This window comes from Hyla sarda, chromosome 1 (genome assembly GCF_029499605.1).
Source record: "Hyla sarda isolate aHylSar1 chromosome 1, aHylSar1.hap1, whole genome shotgun sequence".
Taxonomy (NCBI): Eukaryota; Metazoa; Chordata; class Amphibia; order Anura; family Hylidae; genus Hyla; species Hyla sarda.
Window position 1 is genome coordinate 301,595,110 of NC_079189.1, and position 25,866 is coordinate 301,620,975.

Genomic DNA, 25,866 nt, shown 5'->3' on the forward strand with positions numbered 1-25,866 from the left:
CTCAAGCAAATGCTGGCAAAAATAAAACATGGAATGGATCGAAATGTTACACAACACAATAAAACAGAGTAAATGGCTATAAACAGTGTGTCATCTTCAAAATTGTTCCATATGAATGTAAAACCAATATTATAAACAGAGATTCAAATACAGATGAAAATAAAAATATATGTAAATAAATAATGGGATAATGCCAATAAATCCTATCAGTGCGATGTGCACTAAAAAAGTCATTGCAGACATATACTGTCTAGGTCTCACTTTATAAATTCTAGATGTATATGAAAATATGCAAATAAATGTAAAATTAAATAAATATATAAACATAATAAAAATAAAATATAAATAGACAGAGAATAGACATGGAGGAAAATTTGGATGCATATTATCAGAAGAAACGTGGATGGATATGAAGCAAGGGGTCATCGAGGTGCTGGTATAACAGCTAAACCATGATGGACCATCACTAGGGATCGTACCATTATGAAGCAGAATCTAAAAAGCCGAACAACTTGAAGTCTGTATTCAGCCCTTTTGGAGCTAATGACTCAAATTCGAAGATCTTCCTAGACTCTATTCTTGACATCTTATTAATATAATTGCCGCCCTGCCCCACCAGTCTTTTTTGACAGAAATAATTGCCATGTACTTTAGTGTGTTCGGTTTGCCATTATGATATTGTTTATAATGTAGGGATAGAGGGTGCTTGTAGTTTTTCTTCTTGATGTTGTACCTATGTTCTAGGATACGGGTTTTCAATGCTTGTAACTTTCTCCCTATGGCTGGGTTCACACTACGATTTTTAACTACGGTTCCCGCATACGGCTGGGAGGAGGGGGGCGGGGCTTAATCGCGGCGCCCGCACTCAGCCGTATAGGGGAACCGTATTTAATGCATGTCTATGAGCCGACCGGAGTGAACCGCAGCCTCAGGTCGGCTGCTTTTTCGGCCGTATGCGGTTTCCCGACCGTAGGCAAAAACGCGGTCGCCCACGTTTTTGCCTGCGGTCAGGAAACCGCATGCGGCCGAAAAAGCAGCCGACCGGAGGCTGCGGTTCACTCCGGTTGGCTCATAGACATGCATTAAATACGGTTCCCCTATACGGCTGAGTGCGGGCGCCGCGATTAACCTCTTAAGGACCCATGACGTATGCATACGTCATGAGTCCCGGTCCTGCGATATAACACGGTGTCACACGGTGACCCCGCATCATATCGCGGCGGGCCCGGCGTCATAGTGAAGCCGGGACCCGCCTCTAATAGCGCGCGACACTGATCGCGGCTAAAGGGTTAATAGCGCGCGGCACAGCGATCAGTGTCGCGCGCTATTAACCCTTTAGCCGCGCGCTCAAAGCTGAGCTGCGCGGCTAAAAACGAAAGTAAAAGTGCCCGGCTAGCTCAGGGAGCTGTTCGGGATCGCCGCGGTATAATCGCGGCATCCCGAACAGCTGTAGCAAAGGAGGAGGTCTTCTTACCTTCTCCTGTGCTGTCCGATCGCCGAATGAATGCTTCAAGCCTGAGATCCAGGCTTGAGCATTCAATCGCCGAAAACACTGATTGATCCATTCCTATGGGGATGGATCAATCAGTGTAAAAGATCAGTAAATGCAATGTTATAGCCCCTTATGGGAGCTATAATGTTGCATAAGAAAAGTGTAAAAAAAATCATTAACCCTTTCAATTATCCCTTCCCCTAATAAAAGTTTGAATCACCCGGCATTTCCAAAAATAAAAAAAACATTATGTAAATAATAATAAAAATAAACATATGTGGTATCGCTGCGTGCGGAAATGTCCGATTTATAAAAATATACTGCTTTTTAAACCGCTCGTTCAATGGCGTACGCGCAAAAAAATTCCAAAGTCCAAAATAGCGCATTTTTGATCACTTTTTATACCACAAAAAAGTGAATAAAAAGTGATCAAAAAGTCTGATCAAAACAAAAATGGTACCGCTAAAAACTTCAGATGACGGCGCAAAAAATGAGTCCTCAAACCGCCCTGAACACAGAAAAATAAAAAAGTTATAGGGGTCAAAAGATGACCATTTTAAACGTATAAATTTTCCTGCATGTATTCATGATTTTTTTCGGAAGTGATACAAATTCAAACCTATACAAGTAGGGTATCATTTTAACCGTATGGACCTACAGAATAAAGATAAGGTATCATTTTTGATAAAAAATGTACTGAGTAAAAATAGAAGCCCCCAAAACTTACAAAATAGTGTTTTTTCATCAATTTTGTCGCACATTGATTTTTTTTCCCGTTTCACCGTAGATTTTTGGGTAAAATGACTAATGTCATTACAAAGTAGAATTAGTGACGCAAAAATTAAGCCATTATATATAATTTTAGGTGAAAATTTTTAAGAGTTATGATTTTTTAAAGTTAAGGAGGAAAAATTGAAAATGAAAAAACGGAAAAAGCCCGGGTCCTTAAGGGGTTAAGCCCCGCCCCCTCCTCCCAGCCGTATACGGGAACCGTAGTTACAAATCGTAGTGTGAACCCAGCCTATGTAATGCTTATTACAGGGACATTCTATAATGTATATAACCCCTTTGCTTGAATTTAACAATTCTTTGACTGTGTGTTTAAAGTTGTTGAATGGGGATGTGACCGACAATGCAGTCTTTTGGAAATTAGTGGCCTTGCAGTTTGGGCATTGCCAGCATCTGGAAAATAAACATTAAAATCTGTTATCGTGTTTGGATAAGTTTAGACCTAGAAAGTTGGCAAACTGTCGGTGGGTACCTTTATACCCAAATTAGGAGCTCTTGTGTAGATGATAGGGGGTTTCTCAGGTAATAGCTCACCCAACAATTTATCCCTTAACAAGGGCCAATATTTGTTGATGATGGCTTCAACTTTTTGATGGTGTACATTGTAGGGGATGATACATTTGGGATTATCGTCTGTTTGTGTAATAGTTTTGTCTTTCACCTCAAAAAAGGTGGATCTGTCCAACTGGTGTACTTTATCCAATGAATGTTTTAGGTTCTGGACTGGATATTTCTTATCCAAAAATTGTTCTGTTAAAATTTTAGCCTCTATGTCAAATTGTTCTGGGTTGGTTTTAACCGACGAAACTGGCTTGTCAGAACGTTCATCAGCCATTGGGGTAAATGGCAGCTTGTATGCAGTATAAAGCCATTCTTGGCCACAGGCTTATGATAAGTACTGCATATAAGGTTATTTTGTTCTGACACAGAAATTAAAAGATCAAAAATTTCGACTGAACTGGCACTAAAATGGGGCGTGAATTGTAAGTTAAAAGTATTGGTATTAAGAGATATAATAAAATCATCTAATTCCTGCTTGGCTCCACTCCATACAAAGAAAATATCATCAATATACCAGGTCGCCTCCCAACTGAGGTGATATTTATCAGTGCCGGAGTGTGCGATATAAGGATAAGACATATATAGACACTCAATGCACCTTATTTCCAAGCCTGGAACTGTTACAGACATTTACTTGGATATAATACAATTATCTGGAGTTATGCAATTTATTGTGGAATCATAAAAGTTACTTCAGTCATTTCATATAAGACCAGCTCAGCTATCATAGACAATTGTATCTAATTCCACTAACTAGTGGCTATAATTGGTGGTATTCTATGTATTGGCTATATTTAATACCTAAACAGTGCAATATTTATGTGATTTTATTTGTGGCTATTTTAACCCCTTACGGACTCAGCCTATTTTCACCTTAAGGACTCTGAATTTTCATTTTGGGCATTTTTGCTTTTTCCTCCTTCCTTTCTAAAAATCAATTTCAAACGCTTTCAATTTTGCACTTACAGACCCATATAAGGGCTTGTTTTTTGCGTCACCAATTGTACTTTGCAATGACATCACTTATTTTAGAATATAACCTGCGGCGAAACAAAACAAAAAAAATTATTTGTGGGGTGAAATAAAAAAATAGCCATTTTGTAAATTTTGGGGGCTCACGTTTCTACGCAATGCAATATTTGGTAAAAATGACACCTTACCTTTATTCTGTAGGACTATACGGTTACAAGGATAACCAAATGTATATAGGTTTCATTTTATTTTAATACTTAAAAAAATTATAAACTACATGCACCAAAATTAGTAGGTTTAAAATTGGCATTTTCTGACCCCTATAACTTTTTAATTTTTCCGTGTACGGGGTGGTGTGAGGGCTCATTTTTTGCGCCGTCTTCTGTAGTTTTTAGAGGTACTATTTTTGTTTTGATTGGACTTTTTTTAATCACTTTTTATTAATATTTTTATGGCATTTGAAGTGACCAAAAATGCACAATTCTGGACTTTGGGATTTTTTTTTTTTTACGTGTACACCATCAACCGTGGTGAACAACTTCTCTCCTATCCTAAGGATAGGGGATAAGTTGCAGATCGCGGGGGTCCGACCTCTGGCGCCCCCCGCGATCTCCTGTACGGGGCCCCGACAGCCGGCAGGAAGGGGGCATGTCGACCACCGCACAAAGCGGCGGCCAACAAGCCCCCTCAATACAACTCTATGGCAGAGCCGGAGCGCTGCCTTCGGCAATCTCCGTCTCTTCCATAGCGATGTATTGAGGGGGTGTGTCAGCCTCTGCTTCGTGCGGGCCGGAGAGCCTGGCCCCCGTACAGAGAGATCGCAGGGGGCCACAACGGTCGGACCCCCTGCGATCTCAAACTTATCCCCTATCCTTAGGATAGGGGATACGTTTTTCGCCACTGGACTACCCCTTTAAACTTTTAATAGGGAAGGGGTTAATGAACTTTTATAAAAAACATATTTTTTACCCTTTATCCCAGGCAAGGAGCAGTAGATCGCCGATCGGACAACGGAGAGGCAGCTGAGGACCCTCCCGTCGTCCAGTAAGCTGATCGGGACAACACGATTTTGTCGCGACAGTCCCGATCGGCTCCGCTGAGCTGCCGGGATTCTTTTACTTTCGTTTTAGACGCCACAATCAACTTTGATCTCGGCGTCTAAAGGGTTAATGCTGGGCATCGGCCCTTTCGGCCATGCCGGGTACTAGCCGTGGGTCCTGGCTGCCCGTAGCAACTGGGACCCACCAGGTTTAACCGTTCTCTGCTGGTGAGAACGGTTTAAGCCCGGTATAGGAATGCCCTGAGTCCTTAAGGATCGGGGATGCAGGGCGTATGCATACGCCCTGCGTCCCCAAGAGGTTAAAGGGGTGGTTTCACAGGGTCCCTGTGAACCACCTATTTATGTATGATATTTAATATATAATAAAAACATTATTATCCCAATATCTATAGACTTTTGACCTCCAACATATTATTATTTTACTTTCCAGGAGGGGATATATAAATGTTTAACCCCTTAAGCCCATTTTGGCCTTAAGGACACAGCCAATTTTCATTTTTGCTTTTTTGTTTTTTTTCTCCTCTCCTTTTAAGAGGCATAACTCAAAGGTTTCCACCTACAGGCCCATATGAGGGCTTGTTTTTTGCATGACCAATTGTACTTTGTAATTACATGTTTCCTTGTACCATAAAATGTTTTGTGAAAGAAAAAAAATATTATTTGTGAGAAATTTCTAAGAAAACTGCAATTTTGCAACTTTTGGGGGAGTTTGTTTTTTTAACGCACTTTATGGTACAAATTATACATTATCTTTATTCTGTAGGTCAATGCAATTGAAATGATACCCAATTTATATAGTTTTTTTATTATTATTGTACCACTTTAAAAAATGGTAATTTTAATTTAATACAATTGGTATGCACAGGATACTGTATGTGTGAGCAGAAAACAGCCTAAGTGTGAGAGTAAGGCTCCTTTCCCACTGCTGCTGAGCTCCGCTAAAGGGAGTTCAGTTACAAAATTACGGGAGTTGAGGGGAGAAAAATATTACTGCATGTCCAGTATTTTTCTTCACTCAACTCCTCCAAAATAACAGACACCCGACGGTGTCAATGAGATCCGTCAGGACCTGGCAGCGCCCGTTGTCCTCCAACCCGTTCAGGATTCATAAAGCGCAAAAACAAAAAAAAGAGGCTAATGGGACGGAGCATAGCGGCAGTGTGAAAGTAGCCTTACACAATGTGTCCACAGCACAGCAGCATAACTCTGTGCCGGTTTACAATTCCCACGATGCATTGTCCTTTTCCCCTGCACTCCTCTCTGGTGGGTAATAACGTGCAGTGACATAACAGTACATGTAAAAGGTGCACAGCGATGTCACAATTTAGGACAATACACAGCATTGTCACATTACAGGAATAATGTGGACAGTGACATCAGTACAGGGTTCATGCACAGTGATGTCACAGTACAGGGATGATATACGCAGTGACAGGAACATTAGGGTCCTGCTATACACAGGTGGCTGTGATGTGGCTAGCAGGCTTGCATATTGTGATGATAATCTATACTAAAATGTTTATTTTTCTCGATTGATGTTTCATTGTGAGTTCTATCCCCCTCTCTTTTTTGTTTTGTTTTACTTGGTCAGCACTCTGCCTCACCCCAGGCCTATTTATTTGGCAGAAAAATCCATAAGGCCCTGTTTTCTGGCAGTCTGGCACTTGGTATGTTTTCTGTCATCTGTTCCCACTGGTGGTGTGCTGCATGGCGGCCATTGCTGTCGTGGCACAGTGTCTGTAGCATTGGGGCTGCTCTGCCACTGGGCCATTTTTTATATGGGCGCTGGTGTTTTGCGGTGGGGGTGGACGCTGTCCAGCACCGCACCATCTTATGCTTGCGACTCACTATATACAGGTGGTCTTGACATGGCTAGTGGGCTTCCACTTTGTGATCATAATGTACACTAATAATCTGTTACATATGCTGAGAAGCACAGGATCGTTGTGCAAGTATTTAGGTTTAATTTCAGGGTTGGCACTTTGAGATACATAAGTTGATTTAGATTTGGGTTTGGGCACTGGATGTTTATTAGTGTAAAAGTGAATGGACAGGAAAAAAAATCTGTGTTTACAAGGGTGTATCTACTATGTACAATATTGCAAAACATCTTGTTTGTACAAGTGGTAAAGAAAATGAAATCAAAGGAGAGGCAAAGAGATAATCTTTTATCTATTTAGCTACAGGCAACGTCCTTTCTCTAAGGGTCTTAAGTATCTGAGACAACAAAAAACTACAAGGTAATGGGGAATCCTAAAAGCTTTCTTAATGCAGAAAATACATTTGTAGGAATTAAAACAGAAAACCCAGAGGGGTTAGAGATAAAACAACTCTTTAGTGGTACCCCATGAATGACCAGAGAATATGCTTGTCCATTACCTTTGCCTCGAGTCCAGATAGTCTTAGAACACAAGTCTCACAAAACAATATACCAATTTGTCTGCTATAATGGTGCCCTGCAGCAGCTGACTGTGTCCTAGTTAAACCTTCACTTTTTTGAGTTGTGAAATGTCCTAAATTCTTTTAACTCTTAGAGGCTAGAAAAAAAAAACAAAAAAAACAAGCTATGGCAGGCCAGAAAAATCATGCTCGGTTCTAGAATTCATCCCCAAAAATCTGGGAGCCAGCACTACACAACTGTTATTCAACACTGTACCCTATGGCACGGTGATCAACAGAATCAGATCCATCATAGCAAGTATTTAAAGAAACAAAAACCTAAATGGTTTATAACAGGGCTTGACAAATCCCACCATGACAACAAAAATATTTCATGGTGGCATCCAGATTTTTGTCAGCCCTGTCTATCCTTTAAAACTACAAACTGTTTTACTTACCTCCGCCTATGTTCCTGCACTGATCCCCCAATTTTGTGCTCCGGTGTTACAGGAGAACGTCAAGTGACTGCCGCAGCAAATCAGCTGCTGGCTGCGGCTGTCACACTAGCACTGTAAAATCTATACTGGAGTTCCTGTCGAAGATATCAGATGCAGAACACTGCAGGCAGCATGGGGAATCAGTGTGGGAAAAGAGGAAGAAGTAAAAAAAAGCGAGGCCCGGACACCGGAGAAGATGCGGAAAAAGCCGGAGGATCCCGAAGAAGACGCCGGAGCAGTGGGACAGCATCGGGAGCCCCTGGGATAGCATAGGGAGCAGTGAGGACGCGGTCCGGAGCGGCGGGGACAGGTGAGTGTAACTTCCTATACTTTACATTGCACGAATCCCTCAACATACGATGGATTCAACAAACGATGGGTCGTTTGGAACGAATTACCATCATATGTTGAGGGACCACTGTACATTTTTCGGTAAAAATGACACCTGATATTTATTCTGTAGGTCCATACGATTAAAATAATACCCTACTTATATAAGTTTGATTTTGTCTTCCTTCTGGAAAAAATCATAACTACATGCACGAAAATTAATAAGTTTAACCCCTTAAGGACTGAGCCCCTTTTCACCTTAAGGACTGAGCCCTTTTTTGCAATTCTGACCACTGTCACTTTATGCATTAATAACTGCTTTTACCGATTATTCTGATTCCGAGATTTGTTTTTTATTTATTTTAAAATAGTGGTAAATTTTCGTCGTTACTTGCATCCTTTCTTGGTGAAAAATCCCCAAATATCATGAAAATTTAGCATTTTTCTAACTTTGAAACTCTCTGCTTGTAAGGAAAGTGGACATGCCAAATAAATTACATATTGATTAAAATATACATATATATATATATTAGGGATCGACCGATATCGTTTTTTTAGGGCCGATACCGATAATCGGTGGAGGTTAGGGCCGATAGCCAATAACTTGTACCGATATTCCGGTATAAGTTATCGGCTATTTATCCCCCCTCGACACCGCTGCAGGTCATTGATTTAAAGCGGGCACTTTAAATCAATGCACTACAGTGGCTTTTGCGGTGCCATAGGCCGCCGCCTCCACCACCCGCTTCTCTCCCCCTACCTGTCAGGGTGGTCCGGGCCATCCATTCTTCCTTCCTGTAGTGTCCGGCACCATTCCGGTAGAAGGGTGCACCGGTTCGGGCTGTCCTTCTTCTTCGGCGGTCATATTCTCCACTCCGGGCAGGCTCCGGCCTAGTACGCTGCATAGACGCCACTGCAAAGTGACGCCCGTGCGCAGCGACGCACCTGACGTCACTGCGTAGCGGCGTCTATGCAGCGTACTAGGCGGGAGCCTGCCCGGAGTGGAGAAGAGGACCCCCGGAGAAGAACAGCCCGTACCGGTGCACCCTCCACCCGGAATGGGGCCGGACACTACAGGAAGGAAGGATGGATGGCCCGGACCACCCCCATTACGGGTAAGTTTATTTTATTTTTTTTATTGACTCGGAGGGTGGGGGAGGGGCCCGACCGGTATAGCGGTATGGGCAAAAATCCATACCGGTATACCGTCCAGCACTACGGTGGGGGTGCGACGCGGTGGGTCGGGGGGGGGGCGGTCGGGGCAGTGCGGGGCATTATCGGCAAGGTAATTGCCGATAATGCCCAAAATCGTGATTATCGGCCGATAATATCGGCCATACCGATAATCAGTCGATCCCTAATATATATATATATATATATATTTGCATCATAAAATTTACATGTTTTTACTTTTGGAAGACATCAGAGGGCTTCAAAGTTCAGCAGCAATTTTCCAATTTTTCAAAATCGGAAATTTTTCATGGACCAGTTCAGTTATGAAGTGGATTTGAGGGGCCTTCATATTAGAAATACCCCATAAATGACCCCATTATAAAAACTACACCCCTCAAAGTATTCAAAATAACATTCAGTAAGTGTGTTAACCCTTTAGGTGTTTCAAAGGAATAGCAGCAAAGTGAGGGAGAAAATTCTAAATCTTCATTTATTACACTCGCATGTTCTTGTAGACCCAGTTTTTGAGATTTTACAAGGGGTAAAAGGAGAAAAAGCCCCCCAAAATTTGTAACCCAATTTCTCTCAAGTAAGGAAATACCTCATATGTGGATGTCAATTGCTCTGTGGGTGAACTACAAGACTCAGAAGGGAAGGAGCGACAATGGGATTTTGGAGAGTGAGTTTTTCTGAAATGGTTTTTGGGGGGCATGTCACATTAAGGAAGCCCCTATGGTGCCAGAACAGCAAGAAAACCCCCACATGGCATACTATTTTGGAAACTACACCCCTCAGGGAATGTAACAAGGGGTCCAGTGAGCCTTAACACTCCACAGGTGTTTGACGACTTTTGTTAAAGTTGGATGTGTAAATAAAAAAATGTTTTCACTAAAATGCATTTTTTTCCCCAAATTTTACATTTTTACAAGGAGTAATAGGAGAAAATGTCCCCCAAAATGTGTAACCCCATTTCTTCTGAGTATGGAAATACCACATGTGTGGACGTCAAGTGCACTGCGGGTGTACTACAATGCTCAGAAGAGAAGGAGTCACATTTGGCTTTTGGAAAGCAAATTTTGCTGAAATGGTTTTTGGGGGCATGTCACATTTAAGAAGCCCCTATGGTGCCAGAACAGCAAAAAAACAACAAAAAAAACAACAACATGGCATTTGCCAGAGAACACCAAGATTGGCAAATTTGCCACTTGTGCCCTGTGCTCTTCACAGATGAAAGCAGGTTGACACTGAGCACATGTGACAGAGTCTGGAGATGCCGTGGAGAATGTTCTGCTGCAAGCAACATCCTCCAGCATGAACGGTTCGGCGGTGGGTCAGTAATGGTGTGGGGTGGCATTTCTTTGGGGTCCGCACAGCCTTTCATGTGCTTGCCAGAAGTAGCCTGACTGCCATTAGGTACCAAGATGAGATCCTCAGACCCCTTGTGAGACCAAATGCTGGTGCGGTTGGTCCTGGGTTCCTCCTAATGCAAGACAATGCTAGACCTCATGTGGCTGGAGTGTGTCAGCAGTTTCTGCAAGAGGAAGGCATTGATGCTATGGACTGGCCCGCCCGTTCCCCAGACCTGAATCCGATTGAGCACATCTGGGACATCATTTCTTGCACCATTCACCTTGCACCAACGCCACGTTGCACCACAGACTCTACAGGAGCATGCCCAGGCATTGTAGGGAGGTCATACGGGCACGTGGAGGTCACACACACTACTGAGCGTCATTTTGACTTGTTTTAATGACATTACATCAAAGTTGGATCAGCCTGTAGTGTGGTTTTCCACTTTGATTTTGAGTGTGACTCCATATCCAGACCTCCATGGGTTGATAAATTTGATTTCAATCAATACTTTTTGTGTGATTTTGTTGTCAGTACATTCAACTACGTAAAGACGAAAGTACCATATTTCATATGATTAGTTCATTCATTCAGATCTAGGGTGTATTATCTTAGTGTTTCCTTTTTTGAGAAGTATACCCCAGTGATCACAATTAAAATGGCCCCCTGTACTGGCTGTGCATGAGTGGTGTGCTCTGATTATTTGGAGTGACGGTTTTTACACTTTCCCCCACTGATCAGCTTGTTATCTATCTAACCAATTGTGGCTGGAAAAAGTGTTTTCTTAGTCATGACTCTTCATGTAGCTGAGTTTACATTTCCTTTAGTATTATGTATAGGTTACTATATATGGGATACATTTTTAGCATCTGTTTGGCATTTTTCATCTTTGCAAGAGTGTGAAATGACACATTAAACAAAAAACACAAGTGCATTATGAACACAGCCTAACACTGCAGCAATAGTTAGCCATTACCTGGCACCCTCTTTACAAAGAAAAAGGTCAGATCCAGGTCAGACGCTGCTTTCAGAGAATTTTTTTGTGTTGTCAGCTTTACTGCATACATGGAATATAATTATTGATGGATCATGGGTTATTAACCTTTAACATGTAGCACACTCTAGTGGACAAACTCTGTATTACAAGTCTATCCCCAATATGAAGATTGGCTAAGTCTACAGCATTTGTTTACTCTGAAGGACAGGACAAAAAAGGAAAAATCTGGCATCATAAACCAAGGGGCTAGCACCTGAAATATGGCTACGGTTCTGTTTTAGTAACCACCACCACCAGATGTTATTTTCTTTGCAAAAATAAATAAGAAAATAAAAAAATAAATACAAGGTATTATGCAGTAATCCCTCCTGCATTCAAGGTAAACTAAAGGTAAACTCTTTTGTTCTCTTCTCCACTTTGTTAATATACATTGGGGGACAAGTACCAAAGATTTTACCCCTGTTTTGTATATTTTTTTTACGCAAAATTTTGCTTAAGCCCATTTTTTGCACATTTTTTTGTGCAAGTTTTGGTAGAGCATGTCCTCCAGATGTGGCCAAATCGGGGTACCTTGGAGTGACATATATATAGTACGCATGGGTTTATTAACTACGTACTTTTCCTTTAGGGTATGTTCACACTGAGGAATTGGAGAGGAATTTCCACGAGTAATTCTGCTCGCTTTTTCCTCTCCAAATCATTCAGCAGTGAAATCCTCATAGAGCTGTGTAGAATTTCTGCCCCTCAGTTCCCACTGAGGAATTTCCTCAAGCAGAATTCTGACGAGGAAGTCTGTTCCGCTTGAAGAAAGAACATGTTCTTTCTTTCAGGCGGAATCAGCGTCGTTCTCCCATAGTGATGAATGTTATTTAATTTTTTTTCAGTCAGAAGCATTTCCACGCGGAATTGGCACGGAAATGGCACGGAATTGGCGCATGAAAAAAAGAGGATAATATATATATATATATATATATATATATATATATATATATATATATATATATATATATATTATACTCTTCTCCTCCTCCGCTTGAAATTTTCATTTCCGCGTGTGGAATTCCGCTCGAATTCCGTGCCAATTCCACTCCAATTCCGCGTGAAATCTCTGTGAGTTCTTGTGGAAAAGTAACAATATTTTGAGGCAGAAAATTTCTGCTTGATTTCCGCCCCAATTCCTCAGTGTGAACAGGCCCTTACACCAAAAATTTGGCCGCAAGAGCTGTTTTTTTTGCGCAAATATAAGCCATCTTGAACTTAACGTAGCAAGATGCTCTAAATCATCGATTCTATTTTTCAAAGAGTGGATGTATGAGAAGATTACTATATTTGCCCGCAATTCATGAAACTCATTGCGCTTGATTGATAAATTTAGTGCTTCTGCGCATAATTTAGAAATCAGGAAAAGGGGTAAACTGCTTCTACCATACACAAATAATGATACATGTCCCCCATTGTACCCATTTGGTCTTGAATACAATGGGGAAGAGTTACTAATACTGACTGGAGGACAGTCTTCAAATGCTCCTGATGGTAAATCTGGCACATCTTTACGCTGTCTATTAATTGGCCTACTTTACGCCTAAATGCTAAAACACAATTTTTGCACATGGAACTGAATGCAAACCACAGCCACCTTTTTAAAACCATGCCCCGTTGCTGCTAAGTCCCACCTCTTTTTAAATTTGAATCAAAAGTGTCTAAAACTGTCTAAAACACTTAAAGGGGTTCTCCACTGGAATTTTTTTTTTTTAAATAACTGGTGCCAGAAAGTTAAACAGATTTGTAAATTACTTCTATATAAAAATCTTTATCCTTCCAGTACTTATCAGCTGCTATATGCTCCACAGGAAGTTATTTTCTTTATGAATTTTCTCTCTGTCTGAACACAGTGCTCTCTGTTGACACCTTTGTCCATGTCAGGAACTGTCCAAAGCAGGAGCAAATCCCCATAGCAAACCTATCCTGCTCTGGACAGTTCCTAAAATGGACAGATGTGTCAGCAGAGAGCACTATGGTCAGATAGAAAAGAAGTTCAAAAAGAAAATAACTTCCTCTGTAGTATACAGCAGTACTGGAAAGATTAAGATTTTTTAATAGAAGTAATTTACAAATCTGTGTAACTTTCTGGCACCAGTTGATTTAAAATATGTTTTCCACAGGAGTACCCCTTTAATGAATTTGAAGCAAGTCATGAAAATCTGCTTGGAACTTTTGTGCAAATTAAACTATAATTCTGGGCTTTTGCAATAGTAAATCTGCCCCCAATGCCTTTTAATTTATCAATTTGCTTAACATTACCTTTATTTCAAGATGTAGTTCAGGCCTAGACAAGTCTTACACACTTCTCAAAGCCAAAATTCATATGCTCTTTGGAAAAGTGTAGGGGCGATATTATACAACCTGGTTTTGTGCACATCCCCAAAACCAGTATCATGTTGCTTCAGTAGTAACAGCAGTCCCCACCCCCCAACAGCAACAGTGTGTCCTCTCCAAACCTTTTGACCAGTGGTATTAACAGCACTATTCTGTTACACAATGTCTCCCTATCTATCCTCCCCACAGAAGTGCTTGCCCCCATACTTATACTATAAGCCCCTGCACAGCGCACGATTCCCGAATACATCTCTGCAAGCAAAAACTATTTCTCTATGACAATCTCTGTGTACTCTCTCTACTCAGCAGAAGGGTCCAGTGAATGATTCTTCTAACCTCTGTGTACTTTCTCTACTAAGCAGGAGAGATCAGTGACCGCTTCTGCTAACCTGTATACTCTCTCTACTCCGCAGGAGAGATCAGTGACCGCCTCTTCTAGCCTGTCTGTATACTTTCTCTACTAAGCAGGAGAGACCAGTGACCACCTCTGCTAACCTGTATACTCTCTCTACTCAGCAGGACAGACCAGTGACCACCTCTGCTAGCCTGTCTGTATACTTTCTCTACTAAGCAGGAGAGATCAGTGACCGCTTCTGCTAACCTGTATACTCTCTCCACTCCGCAGGAGAGACCAGTGACCACCTCTGCTAGCCTGTCTGTATACTTTCTCTACTAAGCAGGAGAGACCAGTGACCACCTCTGCTAACCTGTATACTCTCTCTACTCAGCAGGACAGACCAGTGACCACCTCTGCTAGCCTGTCTGTATACTTTCTCTACTAAGCAGGAGAGACCAGTGACCACCTCTGCTAACCTGTATACTCTCTCCACTCCGCAGGAGAGACCAGTGACCACCTCTGCTAGCCTGTCTGTATACTTTCTCTACTAAGCAGGAGAGACCAGTGACCACCTCTGCTAACCTGTATACTCTCTCTACTCAGCAGGAGAGACCAGTAACCACTTCTGCTAACCTGTATACTCTCTCTACTCAGCAGGAGAGACCAGTAACCACTTCTGCTAACCTGTATACTCTCTCTACTCAGCAGGAGAGACCTGTGACCACTTCTGCTAACCTATGTACTTTCTCTACTTAGCAGGAGAGACCAGTGACCACCTCTGCTAACCTGTATACTCTACCTACTAAGCAGGAGAGACCAGTGACCACCTCTGCTAACCTGTATACTCTTTCTACTCAGCAGGAGAGACCAGTAACCACTTCTGCTAACCTGTATACTCTTTCTACTCAGCAGGAGAGACCAGTAACCACTTCTGCTAACCTATGTACTTTCTCTACTTAGCAGGAGTGGTCAATGACCGCTTTTGTTGAGACCGATGGGGATAGCGCTCACGGGTTGTCCCAGCCCTAATGTGTCTAGAGATCGGGGAAGCAGAAATTTCGGGGAAGCAGATATTCTGTATGCATGCCTTCCTTATGCTTCTTCGCTTCCTGGAGCTGAACAATTAATTTCCTAGTATGCCCCTAACTCTTTATCTACAATGTATGCACAATTGTTTTCTAACAAATGTGCATAGTTCTGAGCTACCATGGACTAAGTTCATGCTCAATGGCTATGTGTCCAAGCTACTGCAACCCTAGTGTTGCCTTGTCATGGCGTACCATACATGAGTTCTTGAGTTCATTCTCACTAACATGACTAAAAGCAAGAACAAGGTGCACAAGCTGAGGTTAGTTAGTAACTTTCGTATAAAAATGAATACCACCAGCGCTGCACCAAAATCTATAGAAGCACCCCCTCTGCTGCACTACTATAAGCCCCTCTCCCTGTATTTAGGTACTATAAAATGTGAAACATAAAAAATAAAAATATATATAGTATGCGCTGAGAGGGACTTGTTTACATAGATATATGTATGTATAATGCGTTAATAGTACTTATGTTTAGCGTACCTGCATTAAGAAGGCATTTATCAAGGTTGCAATGAAGAACTGGAGCATAAAGAGACAGGTTAACAGCATTCCTTCATAGTGTTATGAGGTGTAAGTATTCAGAAATTGTGCTGGAAAAAGGAGACAATTTGCAATCAGTGATTACTATAATATATAAAAGATCTATCTATAGTTGACAACTGGCATATACCTATTAGAAGCAAGCAGGGAGTACTATTGAAGGTAGCGGTGATGTGCGGCGCAGTGCCGCGGTAAATATAGTCTCAGTAAGTGATCTGTATTTGAAAAGTGGACCTGCATTTAGAAAGTAGTAGACATGGATGAACGGAACATCTGCAGTAATGTTATAATGATTTAAGCTGCTGCCCGGTTCCTTACTTGTGCTGAGCGACTCTGCTGTTTGTAGGTGATCCAGGGGTCCTCTGTTGAATCTAGTTGCGAGTGCGCAGTGGGAGTTCGCCCCGGCCGGTGTCTACCAAACTGCTGCCGACTTCCGGATTGCTGGTGTTACTAGCGCTATTAACGTCACTACACTGTCTGTGAAAGTCCAAAAAGGCTTCAACGCGTTTCGGAAACTAAATGTCGATTTCCTTCATCGGCAATCCGGAAGTCGGCAGCAGTTTGGTAGAGAAGCCACCGGCCGGGGCGAACTCCCACTGTGCACTCGCAACTAGATTCAACAGAGGACCCCTGGATCACCTACAAACAGCAGACTCGCTCAGCACAAGTAAGGAACCGGCAGCAGCTTAAATCATTATAACATTACTGCAGATGTTCCGTTCATCCATGTCTACTACTTTCTAAATGCAGGTCCACTTTTCAAATACAGATCACTTACTGAGACTATATTTACCGCGGCACTGCGCCGCACATCACCGCTACCTTCAATAGTACTCCCTGCTAATAGGTATATGCCAGTTGTCAACTATAGATAGAGGAGATCTTTTATATATTATAGTAATCACTGATTGCATATTGTCTCCTTTTTCCAGCACAATTTCTGAATACTTACACCTCATAACACTATGAAGGAATGCTGTTAACCTGTCTCTTTATGCTCCAGTTCTTCATTGCAACCTTGATAATGCCTACTTAATGCAGGTATGCTAGACATAAGTACTATCAACGCATTATACATACATATATCCATGTAAACAAGTCCCTCTCAGCGCATACTATATATATTTTTATTTTCATTGTTAGTAACTTTAATTTAGACAAAAAGAACAATGCTTATTAAAAAGCAAGCTTGGAATATCTCTTTAAGATATGTAAAACATAGTAGTAAAAGCTATTCAATTTCCTTATGGTAACATCTGCTCTCCTTCATAAAAATGTATGAGTGGGTGTCACATGTCTGTCCCAGTTATGAAAATCATTAGACAGTAATAAAAGCTTATAAAGCCCTGGCCTATAAGAATCTACATATAATTCCAAAGCTAAATTCCACCCAACACATTTTCTAGCACACGTCAAGGTCACCAGCAAAGCGATCCATTGAAACAGAGGAGCTGAGTAATATTTGGGTGTAGTTATTCAACTACACCCAAAGCCATTTTACTCATGGATGGAAACCGCTTTTATCTCACGTGTGAATCGTGCTCTGAACATAACTTACATGAATATTAAAAAGGTTGTCCAACATCACAAAAACACTGCTTTATTTTTTGCAAAAACAGCACCACTCCTATCCACAGGTTGTGTCAGGTATTGAAGCTCAGTTCTATTGACGGGATTAAGACTGAGCTACATATAAGGTTGTCCCAGAAGGAAGGTTTGTAATGAAGATACTTTTGACGCTTTTTACCCAAGATTTTGTTGGTATTTTGGAAAAATCACTGCAAAAATGGCTCTATTTTACAGCAATTGCGCAAATCATGGTAAAATGGTTCAGCAAAATTGTGGGGAAAGAAAACGTACTGTGAGCCGAAGTGGCTATAACTTTTGGATGTATCTCACATGAAAGGTTATCCCCCGTTGCCAATATTTGCTTTTACCTATTATATTTCTTGTTTGTTCCTAAGCATTTATTTTCTTTAAAGGGGTTGTCCAGTATTAGAAAAGCTCTGTGGCTTAGGAAACTTTAAGGGCCCATACACACTGAGGAAATTCAGCAGAGGAATTTCCTCAGCGGACCTGTGTTGCCCAGAATCAAAACTTCTCTTGCATGGAATTTTCCTGCAGTAATAAGTGTTGGAAATAAGTCCTTTTGACTAATGGGCTTTTTGACAGAATATGGATGATATATGGAGATCTATGTAAGCAGTAGAATGAGACACCTTAAACCCAGCATTAGAAAGAGATGAGATGCAAGAAGTTCAAAAGTCATAGAAGTTGGGGTGAGCTGCAGCATGCCCGCCTTACCTCTCTGCAACCCTACCCGGGTTTGAATAATTTCGTACAGGGATCAGGGCGGCAAGCAAAGCATGAAGGGAGGAGGTATGCATGCTGCAGCCCAGCACAGCCTGTATGACACTTGAGCTTGGAAGGAAAATGTGACTTTATAACTTTACAAACATCCTTTAGCGAAGAGAGACAGACCATTTTTTTTTCTTTTCACCACTCACCTTCCTTTGCTCTTTGCGCTGGACATGCTTATCGTCATCCTGCCAGTATGCATCCTCCAGTGCCTGTTGACGCTTTGCATCAGCTACAGCCTTTGCCTCAGCCTTTCTGGCACGGGCAGTAGCAGACTTGGTGTTTTCTCCCTGAAACTTCTTGGGCATCCCTTAGCTGAAAATAGAGGTATTTAGGTGATTACGTAGAAAGAGTAGTTAAAGCAGGGCTCAACAAGTTCTGATTTTAACAAGAAGAACAGATTATAAAAGACCACATAAAGAACACTAAAACCAAACATAAGTAAATAATGAAAATATTCTGTGTGACATCAAATGTTCTTTAGTGTTTATCTGTTCCCATCATGCTTATATCATCATAATGGCACTTTTAATCAAGATTTTGATCCTCTTTTTATTGTTCCTGTGCCTCATGTAACTCATGTACATTTTATAATTGCCCTGGTCACATTGGCAGATCTTATTGCAGTGTCACTATTATACCTGCAATTATTACCGTACTTGGCACTCTTGTATATGTTTCTCTTCTTGTTCAGTATGCTTGTATCCATAATATCCGCATTACTGCCCATATCACTATAATATCTGCCACTCCTAATATTGCCTCTATCATTCTAGTACAGGCATAGGCAACCTTCAGCACTGCAGATGTTTTGGACTACATCTCCCATGATGCTTTGGCAGTATTTTGTATGTAAGAGCATCATGGGAGATGTAGTCCAAAACATATGCATTGCCGAAGGTTGCCTATGCCTGATCTAGTATCTAACGTTTTATTACTGCCCTGTTACTGTTCTATATGCTCATCCTAATATTGCCTTTGTTGCCCTTATAGCTATGCATTCTACTGCCCCTATCACTTCAGCATCTGCCACCTTGTATCTTTCTCTATTATTATTGACCCTGTTCAGTAACTCTGTCCAACTTGTTGCCTCTGCCACCCTTCTGGCTAACCATATGATCACTCCTTTTATTGCCTCCTCACACTAGTATCTGTCCTGTCTCCTAGGCCCCTGCTGTCACCCGTATCAGGTCTTTTCACCTGGCCATGACTCCATATACTGTCTGTCACTGTGCACATCAGGTCAGGCCTTCTCATAGCTGAACAGAGTCCCTGGAGCTGCTCCTGCCATTTCTTATCCCCGTCCCAGCCAGAAGCCATCACGCCTTGGTCAGAAAGGCAGGACGTCTCCCAAGAGACAGCAGATGCAGGTTCATCTCTGTGCAGTGCTGACTGAGGTCAAAGGGCACACGTAACGCATGTAACGGAAGCCTGGAAAATCAAATTTCAGGCTTCCTCTAGGCGGCAGCTTGATCTGTTTGGCGGTGCAAGGGCTGTTGGGACAATAACTTTAATGGAAAGGGGTGACAACTAAGGCGCCAGTATAAAATTCTTAAGTCACCATGGTGACTTGGGGGCTATGAATTACATAGTCCTATCATATCAGATTTCTTTGTTACTTTAGCATTTCTATTGGTAAGTGCCACAGATCGATAGAGGTAACTTGTACTTGTACTCATACATATATGTACTGTGAAGGTATTTTCCAAGGAAAAATGAAATGTTATTTGCCTCCGTGTGCATATTTACCTTAAACCATTCCCATACATCTGTCAAGTCTTTCAGTCCCTGCCTTGATCCCCTTCTGAGGATGTTTCGTGTGGGCAGAAACTCTGTCTGCTCAGTCCAGTGTCTGGCTAGGCAGGCATAAAATATCATCAAAAGGAGGATGCCAATTGGGAACAGAAGACTTGGCAGACGCATAAGTGGGAATTGATAGAGTCGAGTAGGCAGCCTTTTTTTCAAAATTTTATTTTTGCCATGAAATAAAACCACATTTACACTGCGTTCCTGCCCTCGCTGATCATATCAGTGCGCATTCCACCGAAAACAGGATGGTGACGTATACTGGTAACAGGAGCAGCGGACCCCATTGATTTTTATGGCTGAACAGAGTCACCTAGTGACTCCTTTGGGACATATGCACTATTTCAAAAACACAACAGCCCCGTTAAAATAGCTGATAACACCCGTACAGAGTCAATAGGTGTCTCCTTCCGCCCATAAAAGTGAATGGTGTCTGCTGCTCCCATTAACAGTATACGTCAGCATCTTGTTTATGGCGGAATGCCGACGGATCAAACAAACTGGGGCAGGAACACAGTGTTAAAGAGGTATTCCGGCCAAAAACATCTTATCCCCTATCCAAAAGGATAGGGGATAAGATGTCTGATCGCGGGGGGCCCACTGCTGGGACCCCCCGCGATCTCCCTACGGCACCCGCATTCTATGCGGGGCTGCGTCTCTAGTTTTGGAAACCTCCAGGTTTCCGGGACTGGACATGACGTCATGCTACGCCCCCTCCTTTCATGTCTATGGGAGGGGGCGTGACGGCCATCACACCCCCTCCCATAGACATGAATGGAGGGGGCGTGGCATTACGTCACATCTCCAGTCCTGGAAACCCAGAGATTTACGAAACTAGAGACGCAGCTCCGCATAGAATGCAGGTGCTGCAGGGAGATCGCGGGGGGTTCCAGCAGTGGGCCCCCCGCGATCAGACATCTTATCCCCTATCCTTTGGATAGGGGATAAGATGTTTTTGCCCGAAATACCCCTTTTACCCACCCTAAAGTGTACGTTCAGTGCATTTGTGCAGCTTTCCAAGTGCCCATTCTCCCTGCTGCATATAAGGCAGAGCTTTCCACTCCATAGCGCCCGCTTCCAGTGCGATAAGAGTAACGAGTGCACCCAGAGCAATGTGATGCTATGACTCTGGAACGGCGCTCTGAAAAAGCCATTTAAAAAGGGATTTAGATAAATGACTTGCAGTGCCGCACTGTAGACAATTTTTTTTCTAAATTAAAGAAAACATCGTAGGTACACTTTAAGGCTCTGCTCACATCGGTGTTGAAGAAACCATAACGTACTTGCAAGACGAGTGCTGGCTGTATGAAAATAAAACTCCAATGACTTATGATGGGGGTGTCAAGGTGTCTGTCAATGTGATGAGAAATAGTAAAGCTGCATGAGTAAGGAATATGCAGATGTGAACAGAGCCTTAAGGCTAGGTTCACACTGTGGAATTTCTGGGCAGAATTTCTGCCGGAGATTGAACCGGCGGCACTAGGACGGCGATGACTACATTGCCGTCCCCATAAATGGCAATGCATTTCTGAGCACATCTCCCAAAAGATCCACCCAGAAATGCATTGCAGTCTATGGGGGCAGCAATGCAGTCTGCTCGGTCCTAGTGCCGCCGGCTCGATCTCCAGCAGAAATTCTGCAGTGTGAATTCAGCCTAATAATCCAATGCAACAGTGGATCCACAATACACTACAGCAGTGGTCTCCAAACTGTGGACCGCCAGATGTTGCAAAACTACAACTCCCTGCATGCCCCATGCAGGGAGTTGTAGTTTTGCAACATCTGGTGGTTCACAGTTTGGAGACCACCACACTAGAGAGAAATAAACAAACAGTCTTTATAGGAGTGTCCCTAAATAAAACAAAAGAAACAAATGACAAATTCAGCTCTACTACATGCGTCGCCTGATATATGCTGTCTTTTAAATATCCATGCCACCTGGTAGAGTGGGTAAACAATGGTGCAGTTGCCCATAGCAACCAGACTCCTGGTTGCTAAGAGCAACTGCTCCACTGTACACCTGCACAAGCTTAGATAAATCTCTCCATGGGCTGTATACAGTGCATTCTAGATACCCCAATTCGCATGACAGGAAGGACCCGCTGCACTTCTCACTACCCGCTACATACAATACGTGCTCCTCCAAAACACGACCCCTATCAACTTTACTGTGCCGACCCAATCCACCCTTTCCCTGCCAGACCCAGTTACACACCCGGGACTGCTTCTTCCGCCCACCTGCGGTCGCGCTGTGACGTCACTAGTCGGCGCCTAGACCCGGTGCATTGCCGTGGAATGAGATTTGCCATAGAATGAGATGGTCCGCCTCCATCACATCCTATTGGCTCTCTCTTGTCACGTGACATATTTAAACGTCACGCATCGATGCGCACAGCAGTGTCAGTTTGGCTATCACAGGGAGAGGATCTCCTCACCCTGTGATTGCTGAAGCTGTACGGAGCTCTCATGGCCTCTGTGGCCCGACAGAAGTTCACACATTTACGCAGCTCATACGGCTGGCACATATACATTTACTGTTGATCCACAGCGCTATCGGGAGCCCGATGCCCGATGGCGCTGTCATCAGGATCCCCACGCCCGCAGCTCTACTCCCCGTCCCCCGCATCTCTACTCCCCGTCCCCCGCAGCTCTACTCCCCGTCCCCTGTGAACGCTCAGGGAGCGATCCACAGCGCTATGGGGATTCCTACGCCCGATGGCGCTGTCATCAGTGTGCGTCCCCGCGAGCGCCCCATGCCCGCAGCTCTACTCCCCGTCTCCCGCATCTCTACTCCCCGTCCCGTTAACGCTCAGGGAGCGGGGAACAGAAAGTAGAGCATCGGGCGCAGGTAAAGTAGTACTGCGCATGCGCAGCACTACGCGAATAACTTAACCTGCGCCCGATGCTCTACTTTCTGTTCCCCGCTCCCTGAGCGTTAACGGGACGGGGAGTAGAGCTGCGTACATGTGTGAAATTCTGTCGGGCCACAGAGGCCATGAGAGCTCCGTACAGCTTCAGCAATCACAGGGTGAGGAGATCCTCTCCCTGTGATAGCCAAACTGACACTACTGTGCGCATCGATGCGCGACGTTTAAATATGTCACGTGACAAGAGAGAGCCAATAGGATGTGATGGAGGCGGACCATCTCATTCTATGGCAAATCTCATTCCACGGCAATGCACCGGCTTCATGCACACTACTTCCGGTGTCGTAGAGTAGCGCGCGCTCCCGCTGCTCCGGGCCGCGCAGTCAGCCTTGTAGAGCCTGGAACTTTCCATCGCGTCATGTCAGCGGCAGGCGCACCACCGGTGTATTTCCATGAGGAACAGAGAGATCACCACGTGTCCTCCATATACCGGAGGTGTGCGCTAGTGATGGGGAATCTAGGTCAATGTGGAGCTCGCTATGATCTAGCTAAAAAGACATCTAGTCCATTGGTCTCCAAACTGCTGTCTGGGCATGCTGGGAGTTGTAGTTTTGCAACAGCTGAAGGTCCACGGTTTGGAGACCACTCAATTACACATACCAACTACTACTACTATCTCCCTGGATGAATTAGGCCGGGTACATACTACAGAATTTTCAACTGGAATTCCGCTGCATTAACCCCTTAAGGACTCAGGGTTTTTCCGTTTTTGCACTTTCGTTTTTTCCTCCTTACCTTTTAAAAATCATAACCCTTTCAATTTTCCACCTAAAAATCCATATTATGGCTTATTTTTTGCGTCGCCAATTCTACTTTGCAGTGACATTAGTCATTTTACCCAAAAATGCACGGCGAAACGGAAAAAAAAATCATTGTGCGACAAAATCGAAAAAAAAACGCCATTTTGTAACTTTTGGGGGCTTTCGTTTCTACGCAGTGCATATTTCGGTAAAAATTACACCTTATCATTATTCTGTAGGTCCATACGGTTAAAATGATACCCTACTTATATAGGTTTGATTTTGTCGCACTTCTGGAAAAAATCATAACTACATGCAGGAAAATTTATACGTTTAAAAATGTAATCTTCTGACCCCTATAACTTTTTTATTTTTCCATGTATGGGGTGGTATGAGGACTCATTTTTTGCGCCGTGATCTGAAGTTTTTATCGGTATGATTTTTGTTTTGATCGGACTTTTTGATCACTTTTTATTCATTTTTTAATGATATAAAAAGTGACCAAAATACGCTTTTTTGGACTTTGGAATTTTTTTGCGCGTACGCCATTGACCGTACGGCTTAATTAATGATATATTTTTATAGTTCGGACATTTACGCACGCGGCGATACCACATATGTTTATTTTTTATTTTTTTTACACTGTTTTATTTTTTTTATGGGAAAAGGGGGGTGATTCAAACTTTTATTAGGGAAGGGGTTAAATGACCTTTATTAACACTTTTTTTTAAAATTTTTTTTGCAGTGTTATAGGTCCCATAGGGACCTATAACACTGCACACACTGATCTCTAATGCTGATCACTGGCGTGCATTAACACGCCTGTGATCAGCATTATCGGCGCTTGACTGCTCCTGCCTGGATCTCAGGCACGGAGCAGTCATTCGTCGATCGGACACCGAGGAGGCAGGTAAGGGCCCTCCCGGTGTCCGATCAGCTGTTCGGGACGCCGCGATTTCACCGCGGCGGTCCCGAACAGCCCGACTGAGCAGCCGGGTCACTTTCACTTTCACTTTAGAAGCGGCGGTCAGCTTTGACCGCCGCTTCTAAAGGGTTAATACCGCACATCGCCGCGATCGGCGATGTGTGGTATTAGCCGCGGGTCCCGGCCGTTGATTAGCGCCGGGACCCACGCGATATGATGCGGGATCGCGGCGCGATCCCGCTTCATATCGCGGGAGCCGGCGCAGGACGTAAATATACGTCCTGCGTCGTTAAGGGGTTAAGCTTAAAGGTGTACTCCGGTGGAAAACTATTATTATTTTTTTTTGTTTGTTTAATCAACTGGTGCCAGAAAGTTAACGAGATTTGTAAATTACTTCAGTTAAAAATCTTTACCCTTCCAGTACTTTTTAGCAGCTGTATGCTAAATTTCTTTAGAATTTCTTTTGTGTGTTGTTCACAGTGCTCTCTGCTGACACCTTTGTCCGTGTCAGGAACTGTCCAGTGTAGCATAGGTTTGCTATGGGGATTTTCTTCTGCTCTGGACAGTTCCGGTTACGGGCATCGGGTGTCAGCAGAGAGCACTGTGGACAAGACAAAAAAGACATTTAAAAAGAAAATAATTTCCTCTGTAGCAAACAGCTGCTAAAAATTACTGGAAGGGTAAAGATTTTTTTAATAGAAGTAATTTACGAATCTGTTTAACTTTCTGGCACCAGTTGATGTAAAAAAAAAATAAAATTCCAACGGAGCACCCCTTAAGGACCCAGGGTTTTTACACTTTCGTTTTTTCCTCCTTACCTTTAGAAAATCATAACTCTTTCAATTTTGCACCTAAAAATCCATATGAAGGCTTATTTTTTGCGCCACCAATTCTACTTTGTAATGACCTCAGTCATTTTACCCAAAAATCTACCGCGAAATGGAAAAAAAAAATCGTGAGACAAAATTGAAAAACACAATTTTGTAAATTTTGGGGCTTCCGTTCCTACTTAGTAAATTTTTCGGTAAAAATTACACCTTATCTTTATTCTGTAGGTCCATACGGTTAAAATGAGACCCTACTTATATAGGTTTAATTTTGTCGTACTTCTGAAAAAAATTATAACTACATGCAGGAAAATGTATACGTTTAAAATTGTCATCTTC

General features: G+C 42.8%; 1 protein-coding gene across 3 annotated transcripts in view; it reads right to left on the minus strand.

Moving 5' to 3' along the window:
• CCDC124 (coiled-coil domain containing 124) overlaps positions 1-23,309 on the minus strand; it is a 48,265-nt gene extending 24,956 nt beyond the window's left edge. The window contains exons 1-3 of one of the 3 annotated variants that reach the window (XM_056518121.1): positions 23,291-23,309; positions 22,324-22,385; positions 18,452-18,617 (exon numbers count right to left, since the gene is read on the minus strand). In XM_056518121.1, the coding sequence (XP_056374096.1) occupies positions 18,452-18,610 (159 nt within the window). In that variant the 5' untranslated portion in view covers positions 18,611-18,617; positions 22,324-22,385; positions 23,291-23,309. The other 2 variants (XM_056518124.1, XM_056518122.1) reach the window with 2 other exon arrangements.
• Positions 23,310-25,866: the final 2,557 nt, after the last annotated feature.